Here is a 21,198-nt window from a genome sequence, read left to right as displayed (position 1 = left end):
CAAGACTGCGCGCCCAATCGGGGCGACGGCTAGTCTTGCCGGGGGACTCGTGGGATAACTTGCTTTTCGGAACCTGCGGTATGGCGTCTGGCTGCAAGATTGGCCCGTCCATCCTCAACAGCGACCTGGCCAATTTAGGGGCCGAGTGCCTCCGGATGCTAGACTCTGGGGCCGATTATCTGCACCTGGATGTAATGGACGGGTAACTCCTCCGGGCTCCGGTCGGGCTTGCGGCGCGGTGGGGCGGGATCAGCGCACCTTTACTGAATGCCTGTTGATGTGCCGCGTTCCAGTGCCACCGAGCGCCTCACTCTGAATGAGTTGCTAGAAGGGGAATGGAGTAGGATCCCTGGCGGTCCTGGCAGGAGCGGACCCGACGCGGCATCCTGGGTTGCGGCCGGGTCCCAAATCTCAGCTCCTCCCCTCCCCCCACGTAACGTGTGGTCTTCCATCACTTAGGACCCGGAAGCGACCTTAAATCTTTAGGACGTTTCTTCACTTTCAGCTAGAGAAACTGAGGCCCAAGGGGAGAAGCATGACTTGCCCAAGCTCATATAGCTAGTTAGTGGCAAAGCTGGGAGACGGAGTCCTGTAACGATTAAACTTGGCACCTGCACTGAGGTTCCCGAGTTCTGCCACTTCCTGGGTTACCTTGGACAAGCCACTAACCTAATTGAGCTTCAGTTTCATTATTTGAAAAATTGAACTACTAATAGAACTTACAGCTTAGGCATCTTTGGAAGATGAAATGAGCAATTACATGTAAAGTTTAAAGTGCCTGGCGTATATTAAGTTCTTTATAATTGTTAGTTGCATTATTATTAAAATTCTGATTTTCCTATTCTGTCTTCAGGCACCCTGCTCTTCAGGGAGGTCAGTTTTTTGTAAGTAATTTTTAAGCACTGTAGTTATAGCACCTAATATTGTTTGGAATCAGGATACTAGTTTCGGAAGTTGGTTATAGAATGAGGAAGCAAACCCAGAGAAAGTAGTAAGACTCCCTCAGGATTACAGAAGATTGTAACAGACTTGCAATTTGGCCCTTCCTGGGTTTGCCAAGTCCTTCTCTGAGCCCCCACTTTTAACTGACTATAAAAGTCATAAACACCGTTATCTTGGGTGGGGATGGAAAAATAAATTTATTTTAAATAGATAAAAACTCTCTTCCCAATTTTCAAATGGGTGTTATTTTCAAAAGATGATAATTTCCTTTTCTTTTTAATATTCATCTGACTTTGAAGAGTTTTGTTTTTCGTTGTTCTGTGTGGTTAAATGTATTGTTTCTCTTTTGCGTTTTACCCAGTTACCTTAGTTCACCCAACTGATAAAGACAAAACTTTGACCACAGAGTACTAAGAGTAATAGACTAAATGTGTAAAAAGGTTAGTAAATATTACCTCTCACAAAGGTTGGTTTTTAGTTGGCCATTATATGTAATTCTATTTATATACCTTATTTTTGACACCTGTGCTTGAAAGCTCTAAACTCTCACAAGTGTGTGGGACACTGAGCGTATACCTCAAAGATAAGTAGCTACATTTTTGTGCCTGAGAAAACACCTAGGGGGTCACAGGATTGAACAAGCTACATGTATGTTTGTGAGTCTTTTTTGACACAGAAAGCAGTCTGGTTTTAATTAAGCCATGTTTGAGTAAGTGAATGGTTGGGGAAAGTAATGGTTTCAGTTCACCAGTCAGGACTATTAATGATAACCATAATAGCAATGTGTAAGAGCACTTGGCTGTTTCTATTCTGGCTTTGTGTGTGTGTGTGTGTGTGTGTGTGTGTGAATTAACTCACACAACTGTTTGAAGTTGATGGTGTTATTACCACCAGCATTTGGCAGCGAAAAATTGGGTACAGAGAGGTTAAGTCATCTGCCAGTGGTCTCGTAACTAGGAAATGGTGGAATCAGGATTGGAAGCAATGCAACAGCTTGTGTTGTCTCACAAATTAAATGCTTTCTGTGGGTCCTAGGCGTACAGGGAATGATTAAGACATTCTTTGGCCTCAAAAAAGCAACTAATAATTTGTATACTTATTCTTGCTAACTTATTTCATGTCTCTCCTGCTACCCTATAAGCTTCCTGAAAGCCAAATTTATCTTCTTTTTGCTCACCTATGTATTATTTGCTAGAAAAGCACCATAAGGAGCTTAGTTATCATTGGCTGAATGAATGAACTGCTTAATCATAATAGGAGTCTCTAAGGAGTCACTTTTCTCCACTCCCAGCTCTATGGCAGACTGAGCTCAATAAAATATTCATCATGGATCAGAGTTTGAGGAACAAAAAAAAAATTAAAAGATAAAGTATTTTTTATTGATTCCTCTTCCCCTTTTCTAGGAGATACTTTGGTTTGGAAAAACTGAATTCTGCATACACAGTTTTAAAATTATTTCCCTTTTAATCTTCTCTACACTCTGAGTAAAGAGCTGTTTGTATTCCCCTTTTGCAAAGGAGGAAACCAGCTTCTTCCCTAATGTCTCACCAGATTAGGCAAAACCTGACAGAGCTGCTACCAGTGCCCTTATGGGCTGTGTTCTTTCTTTCCTTTGAAAGGTGACCAACCACAATGTACCTTCCCTCCCAAGACTGCCTTTGTGTTTTTTTTTCTCCTGACCCCTTTTAAAAATCTCATCCAGCATTACACTTTGGATGTGCTTGTTGTTTTCTAGTCTCCTCCTCCCCACCAAGACCTTCAGTTTCTCCCCTGATTACAACTGAATTTCTTCATTTAGAAAGTCAGAAACCAGTTGTGGTAATACTGTGGAAGATGGAGCACTAGCATGGTTGGGTATGTGAGACAAAGAACAAGTGTATTTTCTGGGGGAAAAAAACTAGAAAACACATAAATAGATCATGACAAGACAGTGACTAGAAAGTGTTCACTCTAACCGTGGGGCAGAGCAAATAATTTCTAAATCAGTTACCAGGATTTAAAACTGGGGAGATTTCATATTAATACTGGATTTCCGACTTTTGGAAAAAGAAAGCAATCTAAAGACTTGGCAGCACTGGGCCCTCAGTCTTACGAGGTGACATGCGCTGGAGCTGAATGGGGCAGTGCCACCTTTAGTCGTGCCACGTGTTCTTCATTTGGCCCCTTTCCCTATCTGCTCTGTATTGCTCTTTAATGTTATCTGCTAACCCCCAGCAGCATTTGAGTTTGTGATTCCGGATTCACAGTAAGATTGTTTTCTTGTTACAGTCTTGTACATTTTATAGTGACCCTAATTCTCCTTTTATCATCTTTGCCTTGTTGGGGGATAGGGTAAAAGGCTTGATCTGTCTGCAGTAGATTGCATTGGAATTACATAAGTAAAGCTTAGGACTAATGATGGAACATGAGAGAGAAAATCATATCCTTGTATTACAAACAATTATAGTTTAATTCCAGTAAGTCCTTGGGAGAAAGGGATACCTTTTTGTTGTATTTTGTTTCTTTCAGACTTAACTAACTCCAGAAAATAACTTAAAGGAAAAAGAGGCAGAATAAGATAATGATGCAGACTTTTTAATGAAGTTTCTCTCCATTAAAGCGAAATAATTGTTTTCCAAACTGGTCTGTTAACTCCCTCAAGCATTTGTTAAACATTCAGATTCTCAGTCCTTTTTGGAGTCAGTAGGCTTGAGGTAGAGACTGTAAATATATTAGAACTGCTCTCATGCTTACTGTTTGGCAAATTTGGGACATCCTGACTTCATGCTTAGGAGTGTAGCCATTTTTTTGTTATGGTTTAGCATAGCCTTTGGGTTTTTTTGAGACTACTGGTGCATTTTTGTTCTTCTGATATACTTTGTGAACCTAGTGCATTGAATTGATTTTCAAAAGCACAAATTAAGTCACATAACTTTAGGGTTAGTATTTTTATACGTTTTGTTTCGGTTTTCTCAATAAAAGTGTATTTTTTTTTTTTTGGTTCCTATATTTACTTGGGAGGTGGTTATTATACTTTTATTTTCATAATAAATGAAACCTAATGTTAAGACAACAAAACTATTTCTCAGACTCAGCAAATTAAAAGAACAGTATGTGAAATTGAAATCCTTAATTCCAGAGTTGTAAAACATTCAATAGGCCTTAGAGCCTGCTTCTCTGACCCTTATTTCAAGTTTTAAATAAACACACGTGTCTTATCCACAGCCCTGACAATCATGGCTTAGGCAAATGGTAGAATAATTTTTTTAATGATAGAAGTTAAACCTCCAAAGACCAAGGTGTTATTGAGTGAAAGTGTCTGTACGCATCCACCTTACCTGTCCCTGTCAGATGTCTCCTGAATCCTTACCTCTCTCTGTTGAATCTCTTCCCCACTGGACTTTTTCCCCGTTGTTTGTTTGTTTGTTTGTTTGTTAGCTGTCATTGTAAGGGCAGATGAGCATAGTAGTTAAGAGCCTGGAGTTTGTAGCCATAGTGCCGACGTTTAACTCCTGTCTCCAGCACATAACTGGTTGTGTGACCTTGGGCCTCTGTTCGTCATCTGTAAAATACGGGTAATAAAAGTACCTAGCTCACAAGGTTGTTAGGAGTTTTTAATGATTTAATATCTAGAAAGTCTTTAGAACTTTGTATGGCCCACATATAAGTTTGGTTTTTATTAACACTCATTCTACCTCTCATCTAAGTGTAAGCTCTTAAACATAGTTTGTATGTTAACTCCCCTCCCACACACCTAATCGTTTAACAGATCCCATCCGTTTTACCATTCCTTGCCATTCATAGTGTGCCTTGCCACCTATCAAGTGGCAGTTGCAATTACCTACCTTCTTGCAATTTATTTCCCATTCTATCTTATTTATTAATGTTTCTTGCTTTAAGATCTTACTTCGTATTTACAGCAGGACAGAAGTCCAGACACTGAGCTTGGCGTTTGACACCTTTTGATACTACCTACCTCCCATCTTTTTTACAATATCCAAAGTTGGTCATTACCACGCTCCACGTCTTTGAGTATAACTTGCTTATATCTGCTTTTGCTTCATTTTCTACTTTTGTTTCTTTTTCCATCTTTCTTCATAAATCCTGTTTTGTAAATCTCATGAACAACTTCTTTCTTAACGTTCTCTAATACTTGCTTTTATTTTATGTGTGTGTTATCTATAATCACATGTTGCCTGCCTGTTATTGTATATCTTCTCTTATAATCCTCATATAGGATAATACCTGCTGCTTTAACCAAGGCCAGATTTCAGTAGCTTAGAATTCTAGTTTCTCATCCATGTAAGAGTTAGGTGTGAGTGTTCTTCCATCCTGTGACTCTGCCATTCTGTAAGGGCTTTATTGGCAGAAGGGTAAAGTGGCAATAGGAAAGGAATTGTACTTAACCTTCTGGACTTTGCAGTGACACATCATTTGCACTCACAGTCCAGTGGTGAGAGTCACATGGGCCACTTGGATATAAAGGGAACTGGGGATGTCAGCTCTGTCAAATCATTGAGTCATTAGCTGTCATTTAGCTGTCGATCTCTGTTATCTCTTGCCATTGAGATTGTAAACTCCTAGGATAAACAGGAACTGTAGCATATTTCTTTACAAAACAGTTTTCTGAAGCACCTAGTACGCTACTTGCATATAGGAGGTTTTGTTAAATATTTAAGTGAACTAGTGATAGAACAAAAAGATTAACTGGATTAAGGTAAAGGATAAGTACTTTGGGTCTGGTAGACTTGATTTGTTTTTGAGACGAAGTCTTGCTGTTTCACCCAGGCTGGAAGTACAGTGGCACAATCTTAGCTCACTGCAACCTCCACCTCCTGGGTTCAAACAGTTCTTCTGCTTCAGTCTCCCGAGTAGCTGGGATTACAGGCACACGCTACCACACCGGTAAAAATACACCCGGCTCATTTTTTTATTTTTAGTGGAGATAGGGTTTCACTATGTTGGTCAGGCTGGTCTCGAACTCCTGACCTCAAGTTTTTATTAATAATCTGCCTGCCTCAGCCTTCCAAAATGCTAGGATTATAGGCGTGAGCTGTCATACCTGGCTGGTAAACTTAATTTGAATTCACTTTCACAAATTATTAACTGAGTTACTTAAGGATTTTATTTATCTTGTGCTCTTCAGAGGGGATAATAATAGCATCTACTTTATAAGGCTGTTGTGAAGATGAAAGGAAGTACAATGCTTGGCATATAGTAAACCCTCAGTGAAAGGTGGTCTTTATTAATAAACACATCATGTTTCTTTACTAGTCATTTTTTTAAAAAGTTTAAAGAAACAGTCATTTAGTACCCTGTGATAGAAGTGATTAGAAGTAGCCACAGGCCTCCTGTGACAGCCTAGGATTCAGGAGACCAATATTAGGAGTCCAGACTTACTAACTAGTGTGTGACTTGGGCAAGTCATAAAACCTGAGGGTTTTTTATTTTGTCACCTCTCTGTTTCTACCTGTCATGGATTATGAATTATAGAGTCAAATCGTATGTGACATGATTTGTTGAAATGTTAAGAAGACATTACCTTGTAAAACCAAAATAACCTAGTATTTTTAGTGTTATTTAATACTGATGATTAAGTATTAAATTGAAAAACATTGCATACAATCCCCTCAACCCCTGTCAGAATTCATATTGAGAGAGATACAGAAACTGAATTGAAAACATTTTCAGAGTAGATTTTGTTTGTCTTGTAGGCATTTTGTTCCCAACATCACCTTTGGTCACCCTGTGGTAGAAAGCCTTCGAAAGCAGCTAGGCCAGGACCCTTTCTTTGGTAAGTGGGTGTTACGCCATCTGAAGCTGGATGTGTTGCTCAAGTAAAGGAAAACTGGATGGTTGATTTTTTAACTTCCAAGTTCATCTGGCACCCTTTCCCCAACTTCCCTGTGCTGGGATTTCATTAGCCTGACTCTGGTAGCAAGCCAAACATCTTCCTGCCTCTGGGCCTTGGCTAATCTGCCTGGAAACAGGCAGTAGTAGTAGCTTGGCTGGCTGTCTCATTTTTGGGCCTCAAGTCATTTGTTAATTCCTCAGAGAAGCCTTTCTGATTGCCCTCTCCCAAATTAACATTTATCCAATTATCTTATCACCTGTTGATTTTCCTTTTAGAGCTTCCTTTGATCTGAGATTACTTTTGTTAGACTATAAACTTTCTGCGGGCAGGGATGGAATCTACCATGTTTACTGTGGTTTTCCTAAAGCTAAGCATAGACATGATCAGGGCTCAGTGTAATTGTTAAATGAATTTATGAATCAGTTGATACATGGTCTAGAAGCCATTTATTTTGTGTGAATTGGAGCTTTCTGCAAGTGATGCCTAAATATTCACTCCAATGTCATAGTACAATGTAATTAAGATTTTTTAAATTACTTAGTGGCCTACAAGTGATTTATACTAAGTTAGCAATGTCTTACCTGCCAGGTCTCTTAAACATAAGAAATTTTACAAGTTTTTATAAATAGTGTTTTTTTTTGTTGTTTTTTTTTTAAATAGAGACTGGGTCTTACCATGTTGCCCAGGCTAGTCTCGAACTCCTGGGCTCAAGCAGTTCACCTGCCTTGGCCTCCCAAAGTGCTAGGATTACAGGCTTGAGCCACCACGCCTAGCCATAAATAGTGTTTTTTTTTTTTTTTTTTTTTTTTTTTTAATATAACTTAGAATTTAGTAGAACTTAGATTCTTTATAATCAGCATGTTGATGACCAATTTTATGAAGGACTCTATGCTGTTCACTATAGTAGTCATAAGCCACATGTAGCTATTAAAATTAAATAAACTTAGGTTCGTGACCAGCCTGGCCAATATGGTAAAACCCATCTATACTAAAAATACAAAAATTAGCTGGATGTGGTGTTGCACACCTATAATGTCAGCTACTTAGGAGGCTGAGGCATGAGGATCCCTTGAACCTGAGAGGGGGAAATTATAGTGAACTGAGATTGTTCTACTACACTCCAACCTGGGTGACAGTGTGAGACTCCATCTTAAAAAATTACATAAACTTAAAAATTCGGTTTCTTATTCACATTAATCACATTGCAAGTCTTCAGTAGTCACATATTGTATAGTGCAACTATGGGACATTTACACTATCACAAAAAATTCTTTTGGGTACAGCCCCCAGCCTCTGTATAGCATCCATCTACTTTCAGTGCACCAAAGAAAATGTACATTATTACCTCATTTATGTGGCATGAAGAAACAGTGTTCCACCAATATGTTCCCCATTTTGAAATTTCCGTGTAATGGGATATAGTCCTCCGATTATCTAAACTTTTTTTTTTTTGAAGCCACAATTAGCTTATATAGCAGATACCATGACTTTTCCTATGAAGTAAAGTTGTTCTCATGACCATGAGAGGTGGATGAAATAAATAGCATTGTTTGCTCCCACTGTACATCAATGGCCAGAATCCTTGCTTCTGGCTTTCTTGTGTGAATTTTTTTTAATGCTTTTTTTTTTTTTTTCCTTTTCGTTCCCTTTTGTTTGGGCTTCCATCATCACACCTTACTATTGTCTGTATCCTTCCCTGTCGATGCCTTTCCTTTTACTAGTCCCATGTTGCTGCCACCACACACAATCTGCTTTTTCTTCTTGTTTTTAGTTGGTTGAAACTTACTAATTACTCTTTCTAGAATTTGGTCCAAAAGATAAATGAACTCCATGCACTTTAATGTTTGGGTTTTGTGACCCTTGTTTTTTTGTTTTTAAGAGATGGTCTCAGTCTATTATCCAGGCAGGAGTGCAGTGGTGCAATTATAGCTCACTGCATCCTTGAACTCCTGGTTCAAGTAATCCTCCTACCACAGCTATAGCTAGGACTATAGGTGTGTGCCACCACACCTGGCTGGTTTTTTTTTACTTTTTGTAGAGATGGGATCTCCCTGTATTGCCCAGGCTGATCTTGAACGCTTGGGCTGAATCCATCCTTCTGCCTTGGCCTCCCAAAGTGTTGTGATTGCAGATGTAAGTCACTGAACCCAACTGCTTTGTTTTTTACCTTAAGAAACATTTATTAATTCTTGGATTTTGGTTGTTGGATAATTGATATATGAATGTATTCTAGAACATAGATTACGTATGTAATGCTAACATTCTTAACTGTTCCATTTTCATATTGAGTAGAAATAACCATCTAAGAAATACAGAAATAGGAAAAAGTCTGTTTCTGTTACTGTCTGAATCAGTGATTTTTAAGTAGTTGTATAAGGACCCATATAAATTCTTAAGACACTTTTCACATCATCCATGAGGATATATCACAACTATTTTCATATTAGGAAATTACTTGCCATTATTTCTACTGATGGTACAGAAACATTGATGAGTTAGTTTGCTGATACTGTAACCCAACTCCAAGACAAGGACTGTATCAGGAATCGTCATATTCTTCATCATCATGCATTTGCAGTAAGTATCCTTGATGAAGCAGTACAAATTAATTTTAATACATCTTGGACCTTGAATACAGGTCTTTTTAGTATTTTGCCTGACAAGGTAGGAAGTGCATATGAAGCACTTGTGCTGCCGTGCTGCATACTGGAGCATAATGATTTCCTCAGGGAAAACCACTTGCACCGTAGAGTTATGATCTGAACTAGCCACTTTCTTCCTGAATACTATCTTTATTTATTTGAAAGAACAACTGACAGATAAACTATGGTTTTTCAGACTTGATACAACATTTTAAAAAATTCTAAGTGAATCTGTCTCTTCGAGGAAAGATACCTTGTTAGATTTTGTTGCCAAAGGCAGAATTTTGAAAAACTTATTTAACTATGAGATCTGTCACTATTTGTAAGATTTATGTAACTCAGTAAATCAGTACTTAAAAGACCCATTCAAAATATAAGATAAACAATGGGTTTTAATGTAACAAAAAATGAAAAGCTCACTGATATGGTTTACAAGAGTGCACAGTGCAGCTAGCCTTTATAAAATTACCACTCAGCACATTTAAGATAGGCTAGACTAAGCTATGATACTTGTTATGTTGGTGTACTAAATGCAATTAGACACAACAGTATTTTCAATTTAGGATGAATTTATTGGGTTGTAACCCCATTGTAACATGGGATATCTGTATTACAACAGATTGGATACAGAACAGTTGTGAGATCGTAGGTATCTTCTGTTAAGCCAGACACTGATGACTTGCAAAAATGTAAAACAAATAATGCCACTCTTAATTAATATGCAATGGAGTTTTTTTTTTTTTTTTTTTTTTTTTTTGACACAGTCTTGCTGTGTCACCCAGGCTAGAGTGCAGTGGTAGTGGTCGTAGCTCAGTGAAGCCTCAGTCTTCCTGGGCTCAAGCAGTCCTCCTCCCAGCCCCCTCCACCTCAGTAGCTGGGACTACAGGAACACACCACCATGCCTAGCTAATTATTCTGTTGTTGTTGTTGGGAAGGAGTGTTGCTATGTTGCCCAGGATGATCTCAAACTGGGCTCAAGCCATCCTCCCTCTTCAGCCTCCTGAGATTATAGGTGTGGGCCACCATACCTGCTAAAAATTGCATGCTTTAAAATGTCTTAGTTTGAATTTCGCATACATTAAATATCTATAAATATAACCCATATCAACAGAAGTTTCTTGGAGTTGTTAATTTTTAAGAGTGTGAAAGGGAGCCTGATAATGAGAATGTTTGAGAATTGCTGATCTTATGTTAACTATATACAGATTTTCTGAACCATTAACATCCTGAACACCATAGAAATTCTCCATTGAGGGTTGCTAGTGGTTACTGGATGCTAGAGATAGAGTAAGGATGACATAGCTAACAGTCTGGTAACTTAAGGAATGAATAAAGTAGGTATTTTAAACCAGCTTGAATTTTCCTCGCTTATAATACAAAGAAATAAGAAATACCAGATTTAATATATTTTTTAAGAATAACGTTTTACCTATTTAAATATGTTCTAATTGAGGCCAGTGTGGTGGATCATGCCTATAATCCCTGTACTTTGGAAAGCCAAGGTGGGAGGATCACTTGTGGCAAAAAGTTCAAGACCAGCCTGGAAAACAGCGAGAGATCATCTCTATTTTTAAAAAATTAAAATAGGTTCTCATATAATTACTTTTGCTGGATTAGAAATATAAACATTAATCTTGACTTCATTAGTCAAACTTTGTACTGTCTTTATCTGACTTTTTTCCCAAGGCTTTATTGTTCTGGAATGTTGGAATTTTTTTTCTTAAATATAGCTTGGCTGTGACAGAAATGTGCTTCCTCTAGCAAAACAAAAAACTCAAAACTTCTCCTCTCTACCGTCTATCAAACACAGGACTCTTCACAGTGTTATTTCTTGGTTTAGCTTGTTTTAAACTACCCTTTCCTCATGAAATGGTATTATGTTTTAAGTCAAAATCTTTAAGAAGTCCATGTCCGTTTTCACCTTATGTGTTTATATGAATCTTTTGAATTAGGATGAATATCAGGTTTCTTGTCGTTAACATGTCCTTCTCCCTAAATGTGTTCTTCTTGCAGTCTTTTGCCTCTCAATTAATGGTAGTTCTGCTCTTCTAGTTGATAAGGCCAAAATCCTTGGCACAATCTTTATTTTCCTCTCATCCATCCATCCATGGAGGATCCTCTCATTCTTTACATCTCATCCATCCTCAACTCTCTTTGCTCTTATTTCAGAACATATCCATTCTGAATTGCTGCCATCATTTTTCAACTGGGTTATTGCTGTCGTAGCTTCCTCAGTTGTATCTTGTCACTACACTGTGGTGGTTTTTCCCAGTGGCCTGCAGAATGCCATAGGGTTTCTTTTCACCATGCGTCCCTGATCTCTGACTGGTGTATCTCCTTCCCCAGGCACACCAGCCATATTAACTGCCAGCCTAGTGTATATTTTATTTTGTTTGTTTTTTGACTCTTCCACTAAAAACGTTATCCCTATAACAGGAGAGTTTCCTGTTTTTGCTCTAACTCTAGGACCTAAAATAATTAATGGTGCAGTAACTGCTCAATAAATTGAAAGAATAAATGAAAAGAATCACTTAATTTTTCCTAGAGGAGAAAGAATAAATGAAAAGAATCACTTAATTTTTCCTAGAGGAAACTAGTCTGCACAGATAATATGACATATTCTTTAAGTTTTTTAGAGTGGCATTTCCTGGACCTGGACTTAGATTTCCTGATTTTTAGATGTTAACTTTTCTTATATAGCACCATATGCTTTCTGTGGGAAAGTAGTTTTTTTGTAAATGAATTTAAATAAATCCTGTCTTCATATAAGAGAAAACTACCTAATACTGAAATACAACTATTTAAATAATGATCTGTGTGATGCCCAAAGAGTTCATATCCAAAGTGGCAAAAACTGCATGTAGGTTGTCTTCCAATGACATGAGCCAGGTATTTTTCAGTAATATTTTGAAGTGTCTTTTCTTTCTAGACATGCACATGATGGTGTCCAAGCCAGAACAGTGGGTAAAGCCAATGGCTATCGCAGGAGCCAATCAGTACACCTTTCATCTTGAGGCCACTGAGAACCCAGGGGCTTTGATTAAAGACATTCGGGAGAATGGGATGAAGGTAAGAAATGAGTGACGAGAGTGTTTTGTAACATTTATTCTCAGAGGTGGAAAGATTTGCTGGAAATGGGAAATTTTCTCTTTTTTTGAGACAGAGTCTTGCTCTGTTGCTCAGGCTAAAGTGCAGTGGCCTAGTCAGGGCCCACTGCAGGTAAAGAATACCTGACTTAAGCAGTTGTTCTTCAGCTGTGAAGCCAGTGTTTAACTTCTTTGTCAAATAGCACTTATATATTCCACTAATGTTTCCTGAAAGCTACTGCCTATTGGAAATATTTACATTTAATAGTTTTGTTAACTCTCTAAAAATGGGAATAGATCGTTCTACTGGGCCTGCTATGCCACAATAACATAATACAGAAGTAATTGCTAATGTGATATAGCATATTTGTCTCTGTTACAGGTTGGCCTTGCCATCAAACCAGGAACCTCAGTTGAGTATTTGGCACCATGGGCTAATCAAATAGATATGGCCTTGGTTATGACAGTGGAACCGGGGTTTGGAGGGCAGAAATTTATGGAAGACATGATGCCAAAGGTAAAAGAAGTATTTGATTTTGGGTTGAGGCTTTTACTGTGTGTTCATTCCGCAAGCATTTATTGAAAGGCTTGTATATTTAGACATAACCTATTCTGAAGGTGAGGAGATGGGGATGCTTACAGATCATTCTAATACCAAGTAATAAATGCTGTAATAGATTTCTGATTGGGAAATTCGAAATGTATTACATCTTTATCTTGAAATTTTCTCTTTGAGACAAAGTCTTTCTCTGTCACCCGGGCTTCTTTTCATTTATTTAGAAATGGAGTGATGCGGTCAGGGTTAATTGCAGCCTTGACCTTCTGGGATCAAGAGATCCTTCTGTCTCAGCCCCCTGAGTAGCTAGGACTGCAGGTGCATACCACCATTAGGAGGTCTCACTGTGTTACCCAGGCTGGTCTTGAGCCACTGGACTTAAGCTGTCCTTCTGCCTTGGTCTGCCAAAGTGTTGGGATTAAAGACGTCAGCCACCACGCCTGGCAATCTTGAAATTTTCTTTTGAAACTATTTTTTCTGTAGCTTTTAGATCTCTTGGAAGTTGTCATTGACTATTGAGGGTTTATCTCTGTCGTTTCCATGACATACAGTCTCTGCAAAGACATGACAGATTGCTGTTTTCCAAACAGAACAAAGCTTGCTATTAAACCAAGTGTTCCCCAGTAATAATGTTGTAATTGGTATACTAATTGTGTGAGACAATTGGAGTTTTAATGGCTAATATTGGCTATTGGATTTTTTTGTTTATTTGGTTTTCCCCCTCACCCCACATATCTACTTCAGGAGTTACTTATTTCCTCATGTATATCTAGGTTCACTGGTTGAGGACCCAGTTCCCGTCTTTGGATATAGAGGTCGATGGTGGAGTAGGTCCTGACACTGTCCATAAGTGTGCAGAGGTGAGATTGCTCTTCAACTACGACTAGACCAATTTCCTGTCAGATACATCTCTAGGACATTGTCTCATGGGCCAGTGATTTCCTCTATGGTTCCTATGTTGACTTTTCTTTCTTGGAAAAGTATTTTTTGTTTACGTGTACAACTAGGAAAATAAAGAGCTACAAGTGGATTTTTTTTTTTTTTTCTGAGACAGAGTCTCCCTTTGTGGCCCAGGTTTGAGTGCAGTGGTGTGATCTCTGCTCTACAACCTCTGCCTCCCGGATTCAAGCAATTCTCCTGCCTCAGCCTCCTGAGTAGCTGAGATTACAGGCACCTGCCACCATGCCCAGCTGACTTTTTATATTTTTAGTAGAGATGAGGTTTTACCATGTTTGCCAGACTAGTCTCAAACTCCTGGCCTCAAGTGATCTGCCTGCCTTGGCCTCCCAAAGTGCTGGGATTACAGATGTGAGCTACTGTGTCCGGCCCATAAGTGGATATTCTAAAATCACATAGATTGTTAAATAGTAAATCCTGGTTGTCTCAGGAAGGCTGAAGACAGTTCTTTTTTAAAAAACAGTATGTCGAATTTCAGCCCTTTGGAAGAGCATTGTTTCAGGGCCTTGGAAGTGAGAAATTTTTCTAAAATGTGGAATTAAAAGATACCTCCTTACCAAAGGGGAAAAAAGGAAATCTAATTTATTTAATTATTACGTTATTCTTTAGAACCTAGATGTTACTTAGTTGTTCCTTGTAAGAACTTGCTAGAACCATTTTTGATGAAAATCTAGGCCGGATACCCCTTTGGCTCTCTCTGTATTACCTCTTTAGCCGTCTATATAGAAGCAAGATAAAGTTTTTTAAACTTTTTTTTCAGATAGCTAGTCTAGCATAGTTGGTCTCTTGAGGATGCCAGCCTTTTGGTAGTACCACAGGTGATTAAAGCTCACATGACTTGCTTTTCTTCAACAATGTGGTGTATCTACTTCCAGGTTCTAGTACAACTGCCACACTTTTCTGCTTGATATATACCTATCAAAAGCTTGATAGTAGTCAATACTTATGCAGGAGGGGCTGGCTAGATGGTCAGCGAGTGCATATTCTTTTTTGCTTGTGGAATTGCTTTGTACTGAACTGTGTTTTGCCATTATACTATTCCTGCTTTTATGCTGGAGGTTGCATAATTTTTTGTGTGAAAAATCAGACCTTGGCGATGACCTTAAACAGTAGAATATAAAGAACTCCCAAAAAGTTAGCATTCCATTAATGGAACACTAGTCATAAATGGGTTAACTAAAGAGATACATGCAGTGTTGTCCCTATAAAATTCACCTTCATAATTTCTATGAGGAATATTATTGAAATGTTGTCACACATAGTGACAATGTCTGTCTGGAAAAATTTTCCTCAGCCTGTGTGGTTCCTCCACTTCTCCCTCTATGTTTTAGCAATGAATCACATAATAGATTGGGTTTCTGTCCTCAAAATCAAATCCTAGGAAGCTTGGAGTTAAATTTGGACCCAGTGTTACTAGCTTTTCTTTTTAGTTTCTTTGCTTTCATATTTAAAAGTACCTTAAAAACTTTTTTAAAAGCTTCGAAAGCATTCTGGAATGCAATGAAGTATAAAGAGACATTCCATTTTTTGACACAAAAATGAGAAATCACTTTAATTTTGCCATAGTTTATGGATAATTTCACATTTTAGCAATAGTTGTCCTTTCATACTCACAAATTCATATAAATATAATTCAAAGATTAAAATTTTTCTTTTTTTTAAGTAACTGTAGAGGCATTGGTGCATATTGGGAAAACCTTAGTGGAACTGAGGAGTAAAGGCTTAAGAGTAGAAATGATACCATGTAGAATAGCAGTGATACCATTAAGAGTTGGTTTACCAGAAAGGTCAGTGATTTCTTAGACACATTTAAAAATAATCTCACATCCTCATTTGTGAACATTTTAAATTTCCTTATTGAACTGGATTGCTTAAGTCTACTTAATCTCAAAGTGGCTCTCATATGATTGAAATGTTGGTAAATGCAAGGGTAGACACTCTAGTCCAGGAATTCTGTTTTAGGTTTTTTGACATTTTCCTTTGAGAAACCTAACTGTTTACTTCTTCCAGGCAGGAGCTAACATGATTGTGTCTGGCAGTGCTATTATGAGGAGCGAAGACCCCAGATCTGTGATCAACCTATTAAGAAATGTTTGCTCAGAAGCTGCTCAGAAACGTTCTCTTGATCGATGAATCATAAGGAGCCCAATGTTTCTGTTCATGAAATCTCCCTTTTATTGGAAAACAGGAATATTGACTACCAAATCATAATGCAAGTGAAGCAGTACTGCTTTTTTGAGCAGTTATTCATTCCAGTGATTAAAATTGGTTGTGCAGAATAGTCTGAAAGGTTAGAAATTGGTGTGTATAACTACATTTTTAGTGATGCAATTTAACGATTAGTGAGTAAGTACTGTTTTTATTAAGAAACTTGATTTTTATATAGAGTAAAACTATGGCTGCATTAAGGTTACAAACAGAAAAGTGTCTTAATGCCTAATGAGGGCATATTAGCTACACTACAAAAACAAATTTTTTCTGTATTTCTCAAAAGCATTTTGTTGTTTCTCAGCTATTTTCCAAAAGCAGAGGAAGTCTTTATGGTTTTCATGTTATTCGTGATTTGTTTATATGCTTGGAAATACAAGTTGAATGGAATTTTAAAATACAAATTTTGGTGGCATGGCATACCATATTACTGGTTCTCAAAATTTATTACTTTTCACCTTACACTTGATGTGTAAAAACTATGAAAACAATGTGTGAAACCCAGGGGTTCTAAAATACAAGCATAGATTTTATCCAGGCGTTTGTCAAAGCAGGTTATTCAGTGATTCCTCCCCACCATTTTTAAGGTTAAATAATGCTGTTGTGTTACCTCTGCGTAGAAAGGAAAAGTAAAGCCTCTGTTTGGAAGTAATATTGGGTTGAATTCTGAAGCTGCCGCTTTCTAGCTGGACCTTTAACAAATCACCCAACCTTTTTGTGCTTCTCTGAACTCACTTATACATTGAATGTAATTAGAACAACTGTGGGGTTGTGTTGAGAATTAAGAAGTAATACTATATATATAAAGTTTCCAGTACTAGTCCCAGAGTTTAGAATATGCTCAATACAAATTAAGAAGTAATACTATATATGTAAAGTTTCCAGTACTAGTCCCAGAATTTAGAATATGCTCAATACAAAGTGGCTACCATTATATAAGTTTATATTTTGCGAGTTATAAAGTACTTCAATACATTCTCATTAACTCTGTAAATCACCTCTGCAAGTGGTAATAAAGCAGATATTTTTGTCCCCATTTAAAAACTGAAGAAATTAACAGTAGGATGGTTCCCTGGAAAGCGGTAGCATTTCTGATCTGTACTCTTTTTACAAATGGAGCCCTTGGGAGGTGAGTAGGGCAAAAGAAGCTTTTTACTTAACATTGTCTTATTTCCAGTCTAATTTTACCCTATAGCAGAACCAGATGGCTGAGAATATTCTGGAACTATGGATCTTGACCTCAAGGATATATTATTTTATTCCAGGAAAGATCAGGTAGGCTGAAAGATGACAGGATGCAGAGTCAATCCATAAACTGAGTATTTATAACTGTGTTCTAAATTACACAGAGTCTAAAGATATGTGTCAGCTACTTCATTCCTATAAATACTCTTGTTATAAATATGGCAAGAAATATCAGGACCAGTATCAATAAACTTCTTGAGGCTACTATGAGTTTCGAGAAATAAGGTTAAAAAAGTAAGAATGTTAACACTGAAGCATAGACTAGAGCTTGCTTGGGTGTTTTTCCTGCATTATAAGGTAAAAATTTGCTCATGTTTATTTTTATTTCAGCTTGGGAAAGCTTGCTTGGAAAAGCTTTGTGCCATGAATAGGTCGCATTTAATAACGGTCAAACAACACAAGGCATATAGAAATAACTTTAATTAAAAAACTTACATAGAAGATTATAATATCAGATGTGATAAAGATTTGAGTTTGTTTACCTGGACAACTTGGGTTTGTCTGGCTTTTGTTTTCTTTTTCTTTAAAAATAAATGTACAGTAAAACTACAAGCAAAAGTTTGTTAGTATTGAATTTGAATTTTTTACCCTTTAAAAGGACTAGTAGAATTTTCAATCTCTAACAAAAACTTAGTGTTAAATCTCACAGACTAGGCCAAATGGCCAATATTTTCAGTTATGCAGGTACTAAACTTGAATAACCTTTTTTACATGGCAAAAAGTGATTTATATATAAATTGTCCTCAACTTTCACATATAAATGGTTTCATAACTTCAGAAGGAATTTTCTTTAATGTATACTCTTCAGTATCCAATATTGAAACATAGTCCTTTGGAAACTTTTAATTCCCAATCTAGGATGCAAGTAAGAATAGATGTTTATTTGAATAGAGTAAGCTATGGCAAAGAATGACCAAATTAGCTAGAAATAGAAATCAGCCAGAATTACTAATTTCTTGCTAATCTAGAAATACAATCATCTTTTTTTTTTCCTTCAAATTTTATACTGATAGGACTTTACTGTTTGTGGCTCATTTTAAATTGGTGTCTTCATGAGACACATTAAATAGGTAAAACTCAAATTGAGTTTTCAAAGATGTGATAGTATTAAAGTGCACCAATATTTAACTCAGATTTGCTTGCTTTATTCTGTTGGGAGTAAACAGAAAGCCTGTGTTTAGTCCAAAAGATATCAGTGATTTTGAATAAAGGAGTTTTGTATTATCTGGTATATGAATTTCTGTAAATAACTTCTATTGGTTAAACATGTTAAAAAACTAAAAAAAACAAAAACAAAACAAAACCTTCCGTCTCTATATTCAAGACGTTTAGATGTCTTTTATGAGTGGAAATCTGTGTTTTATATATACTGCAGCTTACATTTCATAGAGTAGTTCATACATGCATTTCCAAGTGGAGTGGGTCATTACCAGTGTTTTTAAAACTACATTGGGGGGGGTGTATGTATATTTATTTTAAACACATATATTTATATATTCTAATATATTACTAAGGCAATTTTAATGAATTACCATGTATATAAACAAAGAATAGCTGTCACTTGGCGCACAAGTTTGTATGTATGTGTGTATATATGTGTGTGAATGTATGATGTGGGTACATAGTCTTAAAATTACCCAGTAATGTGATTTGACATCAAATTGAAGCAGTTAATATCTTGGTGTCTGTAAGTTGCATGATAAACACAAATGACTACCACTTGTCTGTAGATGAAAAGCTGGTTACCCTTGTGGTTCCAGAAGGAAAAACAGACTTATCTTGCCTGTTTCTTAAACAGCATAAAAGATTAATACATGCAGAACATGCTCTCATTCTGGAGGGGATAGAGGATCCAGAACAGGGCTTTATTTCCTCCTATCTTTCCTACATTTACATAGTTTTCTTAACCTGTTCCCTGTCACCTGCTTTTTTTAACATTAGTCAGTCCTAGACGAAAGGTTTTGTATTCTTCCATTCCATCTGACTGTTCTTTTGGATGGTGGCTATTCTCTGGTACACTGGTACAGAAGATTTCACCATGGAAAGCTGTGCTTGACCTTTCAACCTGATCCTTTTTTTCATCTTGACATAATAAGGCTGCCATGTCTTCACCCTTCAGTGGAAAAGCCCGTCGTTCCCACCACAAAGACTGAAAGGGGAAACATTTTCAGTTAAGTTTCAACTTACTTGTTTAAATTCATCTAACAAGTAATCTCTAAATGTCCATACTGTAATAACTTGTTCTGTTCTTTTAGCACATAAATGTACAAATTTTCATTTCAACTTTAATGTCTAGCATCTCAAAATGGAATATATTGAGAATTGTTTAGTGACTTTTGGGAATCATTTTTTTACTTTGCCTCTGCCAAGAAGAGGAAATGCTGCCATAGGCAGTGGTCTTTATTTCCAATCTAAGATCACTTTGGGAAAGCCCCTTTTGAAAGTGTTTTTAGGTTTGATTAGTTGTGCCATATCTTCATTTTCATTCTTAAAGTTATCTATTAACTTTTTCTTGCCTTAGCTTTCTGCAACTTGCCTATTAATTCTGTAATCTCTACTCTCCATTCTAGATCTAGTTCTTTTTCAATATCTGTTTATGAAGAAAGGTGTAAGAACTTTATGGATGCAGTGTTAGAAAGCAATCCCTTTGAGGTGGGAACTAGGTCTGGTGAGGCATGTAAAAATCTTAGATATGAGGAGAAAGAAATAGCTAACTTTGGCCCATGTAGCAGGTTCTATTCTTCACTAATCAGGTTTGTTTTGTAATGAATCTTTGACAGTACCTCCATTCTCTAATAGATAAATGAGTATTTGGAAGTTTGAATTGACTTGTTACACAAAGTGACTGTAGTTAGTAGTGGACACAAAATGGTGGAATACAGATCTTCCATACCTATCTTAACTGAATTTGTTATGTAATGATATTAGAAACTTAATTTGTAAAAAGCAGTTTCTACAAACAAGTAGTTAAAAGGTAAGGAATGGGGAGTTTAATTATATATATTACACTTACCTTGGTTTCTTGACTTTCATTTAAAGGTAAGCCATGTGTACACAGATCCTGGTTCTCTGAAAGAAGCTCAGAAGGACTTGCAGCAGCACATTGCTGCCTGCTATTGAAGATATTAGGGTATTCTTTCAAAAGCAAGTCCTGTCCTTCAGCATTTTTACTGTAAGCTCTAGCAAGAAAATGAGGAAAACACAATTATTTGGTATTTTTTGAAAATGTATGAACAACCCAAGATATCACTGAGTCAAGTTAACTTGGTAACTTTAAACCATTTTGCCCAAAGGATTTTTAAAAATTCCTCTGATGATCTTCCTGATGCTATTTATGATTTTCATACTCATACTTAAGAGAATGAAATAATACTTTATGAAATATTTTACCCAATTGTAAGTGGGGTTTTTTGGTTCTTGTTGTGTATTTTGTTTGCTTTTATGTTTTGTCTGACTTAAATGAAAGATGCTCCTTAACTAAAGTGACTCTTAGACTTCACACAATCTTGCTTTTTGAGTTTTGGCTATATTAAAAATTATCAAATGTATAATAAATATAAAATACCAGGGATTTTCTCATATATATAATAATCATGTCTGATTTATTTCCCACTCCCTCAAAGCCCATTTGTGTTTCTAAAAGTATTTTAGGCTTTTTAGACTGAACAGGTTTCTTGAGAAATTTTTTATTTTTAAAGGAAAACGTATTTTGGAAGTAGTGATGTTAAA

General features: G+C 36.9%; 2 protein-coding genes across 15 annotated transcripts in view; one reads left to right on the top strand and one right to left on the bottom strand.

Moving 5' to 3' along the window:
• The first annotated feature begins 6 nt into the window (after positions 1–6).
• RPE (ribulose-5-phosphate-3-epimerase) lies at positions 7–18,787 on the top strand. Of its 5 annotated transcripts, none has more exons than XM_010336374.3 (6): positions 7–202; positions 6,636–6,715; positions 12,347–12,486; positions 12,886–13,020; positions 13,833–13,919; positions 16,027–18,787. In XM_010336374.3, the coding sequence occupies exons 1-6, from the start codon at positions 81–83 to the stop codon at positions 16,147–16,149; spliced, it is 687 nt and encodes a 228-aa protein (XP_010334676.1). In that variant the 5' UTR covers positions 7–80; the 3' UTR covers positions 16,150–18,787. The 5 variants fall into 5 exon arrangements, with proteins under 5 accessions (XP_010334676.1, XP_074255184.1, XP_010334677.1 ...); XM_074399083.1 differs by having other exon boundaries at positions 103–191; XM_010336375.3 differs by lacking the exon at positions 6,636–6,715 and having other exon boundaries at positions 114–202.
• The window catches only part of KANSL1L (KAT8 regulatory NSL complex subunit 1 like), a 152,128-nt gene continuing 143,275 nt past the window's right edge, over positions 12,346–21,198 (bottom strand). For all 10 annotated transcript variants that reach the window (XM_039469731.2, XM_010336371.3, XM_039469729.2 and 7 more), the window contains 2 exons: positions 20,483–20,648; positions 12,346–19,618 (listed from right to left, as the gene is read on the bottom strand). In XM_039469731.2, the coding sequence (XP_039325665.2) occupies positions 19,388–19,618; positions 20,483–20,648 (397 nt within the window). In that variant the 3' untranslated portion in view covers positions 12,346–19,387. The remainder of the gene's footprint in view (positions 19,619–20,482; positions 20,649–21,198) is intronic.

This window comes from Saimiri boliviensis, chromosome 5 (genome assembly GCF_048565385.1).
Source record: "Saimiri boliviensis isolate mSaiBol1 chromosome 5, mSaiBol1.pri, whole genome shotgun sequence".
Classification (NCBI taxonomy): domain Eukaryota; kingdom Metazoa; phylum Chordata; class Mammalia; order Primates; family Cebidae; genus Saimiri; species Saimiri boliviensis.
Note: the sequence above shows the minus strand (reverse complement) of the source record. Positions and strands in the feature narration are given on the sequence as shown.

Excerpts from the sequence above, each read along its gene's own strand:
- RPE (XM_010336374.3), top strand. The coding sequence starts at position 81 with ATGGCGTCTGGCTGCAAGATTGGCCCGTCCATCCTCAACAGCGACCTG. Across the intron at positions 6,716-12,346 it reads AGGCCAGGACCCTTTCTTTG|ACATGCACATGATGGTGTCC; the intron begins GTAAGTGGGTGT and ends TTTTCTTTCTAG. Across the intron at positions 13,920-16,026 it reads CTGTCCATAAGTGTGCAGAG|GCAGGAGCTAACATGATTGT; the intron begins GTGAGATTGCTC and ends TACTTCTTCCAG.